Source organism: Gastrolobium bilobum, unplaced genomic scaffold, assembly GCF_033153095.1.
Source record: "Gastrolobium bilobum isolate Gb01-03AN ecotype WA unplaced genomic scaffold, APGP_CSIRO_Gbil_v1 utg44884, whole genome shotgun sequence".
NCBI lineage: Eukaryota > Viridiplantae > Streptophyta > Magnoliopsida > Fabales > Fabaceae > Gastrolobium > Gastrolobium bilobum.
In genome coordinates, this window is record NW_026897767.1 from 328,999 (window position 1) to 332,307 (window position 3,309).

A 3,309-nucleotide genomic window follows, 5' to 3' on the forward strand; every position below is an offset into this window, starting at 1 on the left:
AATTAAAATTTAGCTAAATTATTTATGCATGTTTGATTATTCTTTCTAATTCATGCATAACAAATGAATTATTACTTTCTTTTTTATACAATCAGTAGTTACTTTCTTTTATAAATTAGGTATAATATCCAATGTAAAATGTTAGAAAGTATAGGTTATTTTATTTATATCAAATTACCCAAAATTATTCTTACCTAATATCTCGCGATGCTGTATTAAGTTTTTTCAATGGGAGAATAAATTTTTTTATTATATTAACAAAGTGGTGCAAGCAATATACAACTTTTGCAATGGGGTAGGGACAAAGAATTATAGAAAGAGAAAAGGGATGAGGTAAAAATGGTAGAAAAAAAGAGAAGAGATAAAAATGATAGAAAAAAATAGAAGAGATAAGAGAGAGAGAGAGGGGGGGAGGAAGCATCCAATTCCCATAATGGTGCAGGGGCAGTGGTACAAGAAACAATGATGCTGATTTGACAGGGGAAACTTTATCCCTTGCCCATGCTATGATGATGGTTTCAACTTTCAACATAATACTCGTCTCCACTATGCGGCAACCAACAGCGACTTATCTTTCTTTCCTTTTACTCTGTTTGCTTTCACTTTATGAGGATTTTAGGTGTGTCTCAACTTTTAAGACTTTTGCTGCCCCTTCAAGCCAAAATTATGAAGGAAAGAAAAACAAAAAAATTAACCCAAACAAAAGGAAACCACTCATCTCAGCCGTTTCAAGAATTGATGCCCACTTATGACCATATCACACACCACACCACACCACACACTTTCACTCTGTGTACTGTAAAGTGGGTGCCCTTTGCCTTTCTATTCATACCATTACCCACCACCCCACCTCCCATCACTACTTTTTCCCTTCCAACGTTAACCACGATTCCTTCAAGTTTTTCTCTTGCACTTTTTCTTTTTACTAGATTTAATATAATCATATTTCATTGTCATATTTTATCACAAGTTTATAAACTTTTTTCTTTCTTTCTTTTAAACCATCCATTGCATAATACCTAACTTAATATTACTCAGGACATATCACATTTTATTTGCAGTAAAAAATAATTACACACTCTTCTCACAACTGACACAACACCCATTGGCATAATAATGTAGTATACCTTTTTTGCGGTAAATATTGATAGCATAAACGTTGGTGATTGATATGAGAAATCGCGAATTGCATAGTTGACTATAAACCAAATAAAAAAAGTATATCAATAAGATAGCAAAAAAAACAAAATCTGTATAAACAAAAGAATTCTAAATTCTATTTCTTTCTTTTTTTTTTCTTTTTCTAACATTGTCATTTTGACAAAAGAAAAATAAAAATAATCTTCTCTAGTTTGTGAAGGTCTAGACTCTACAATGAAAATGTTTTTTTGTCTTTGTCCTAAGAGAGATTAACATGCACGCTAGCATCCATGCCAGAGTCACATACAGGGCAATTGCGTATAGTGGACCCACACGTTGCGCAAAGACACAGATGCCTGCATGGTAGCAACAGCACTATTGACTCTTTTACCCCACAGTTCTTACACATCCTACTCCCATCACCACCACCACAAACCACCGGCGTCCCCGCCGTGTCCTCTCCGGCCTCCGGAGAACCATTGCTCCCACAACTTGATTCAGCATCATCCGCCACCGCCGGAGCTGCGGCGGCGGCGTGACGGTGGTCGTCGGCGACATGTGCGAGCACTTGTTCCAAATTTGTACGTAGGTAGTTGGCTGTTGTTTCGTTTGTGTGTGCTAGCTCCTTCCAAATTTGATTCTCCACACACAAGCTTTTGACCCTTTCTTGGAGCACAAAATTGAGCTTTCCCATTCTCTGAATCTCCTCGTCTTTTTCCTTCAGCTTCTTCGCCATTGCCTCTTGTATCGCACACATCAGCATCCTTGATTGCCTCATTTTCTGTTCCTCCATTTCCATTCTCACTTTCTCTGTCTGTTCAATTACAAACAACAAAACAAATTAATTACACACAAAATAATAATAAAACACCCCATAATTTTTTTTAGATAAAGTTTGAAAATTTATCACTCCATTTCATCAGTTACTCACTCTTATGCTTAAACCGCTGAACAGTTTTTCCTTTTTTCTATCACAAGTTTAAATTAAAAAAAAAATAAAAAAGAAGAAGCATAAATTGAAGTGAAGGATTGGAAAATTACATGATGGGCAAGGACACGATCGATCTCAGATTGCTGATTCTGGAATTGGTAGAGAAATTCTTGGTCGAGAAATGAAGATTCAGGGGTGAGCTTGTTCTTCTGATGAGGTGGGAGAGAGGTTAATTCGGTGGTGGTGAAATCTCTGGACCGTTTTCTTTGTAGAGGAATATGGTATGTGAGACCACTATCGGACTTATTTGGATCACAAACAGTGGATTGGTAAAAGGGTAAAAATGATTCAGGCATTGTTGTAGGAAGAGGCAGAGCTGAATCCATCTGGGTGTTGTTGTATATATCAGAGTTTAAGAGATGATGTTGTTGTTGATTATTGGGTTTGATGATTTCTCTGCAGAAACAAAGACAGAGCACCACATCAGCAAACATTGAAAAATTAAACCTTAAAGACAACAAACAGCATAAAAGAGAGTTTTTTTTTAGGTAGAGTACCTATTCGTGAGTAGCTGAGAAGGCAAGAGATTCATGTAAGTAGCTTCAACTGCCATGGTAGTAGTAGTTGTTTAGGATGAAACTTTTTATGCGATAATGTTGTTGAGGTTAATTGCAGAAGGAGAGAATAAGAAGGAGATGAGGGAGAGCATGCAATAGATGTGGCAGAGAGTATGAGGGGAGAGAGGAGGGGCTAAATGAATGAATGGATGGATGGATTCAAGTTTATTTAGGCTTTGGTTTTTGTGGGGGCGTTTTTAAGAAATGGAAAGTCAAACGCATCTTTCCTAGACACAGAAAATCTCAGAACAGTTTTATGGGAGAATAAAATTCATAAATCAAATTCAATCAATTACATTAAATTCAAGCCACTTTTTATTTCTAGAAAATCAAAAAGTAAAACATGAGTTGTCAGATCTTGGTCTTTCAGATTCTCTTTTAACGTTTTTTCTATCTTCACTCGTTTTGGAATTTGCATTTCTAACTTTACCCTTTTATTTGTTCTATTACCAAGCAAGCATAGTAAATATAGACAGTAATAATAATAATAATAGCATTATATAATAATTTTCGCGTGTACCCTACCACACTATACATGAAAATTACCACATAATAATTTTCGCATGTACCCTACTACCCTATACAAGAAAACTATCATTTATTTACTTGCCATTTTTCTTT

At 35.7% G+C, this 3,309-nt stretch overlaps 1 protein-coding gene across 1 annotated transcript; it reads right to left on the reverse strand.

Annotated features, from left to right (window-relative positions):
* Positions 1-1,263: 1,263 nt before the first annotated feature.
* Positions 1,264-2,808, reverse strand: LOC133310063 (BOI-related E3 ubiquitin-protein ligase 1-like). The gene is made up of 3 exons (XM_061510951.1): positions 2,629-2,808; positions 2,182-2,527; positions 1,264-1,954 (listed from the first exon to the last, which is right to left on the reverse strand). The coding sequence occupies exons 1-3, from the start codon at positions 2,682-2,684 to the stop codon at positions 1,400-1,402; spliced, it is 957 nt and encodes a 318-aa protein (XP_061366935.1). The 5' UTR covers positions 2,685-2,808; the 3' UTR covers positions 1,264-1,399.
* Positions 2,809-3,309: the final 501 nt, after the last annotated feature.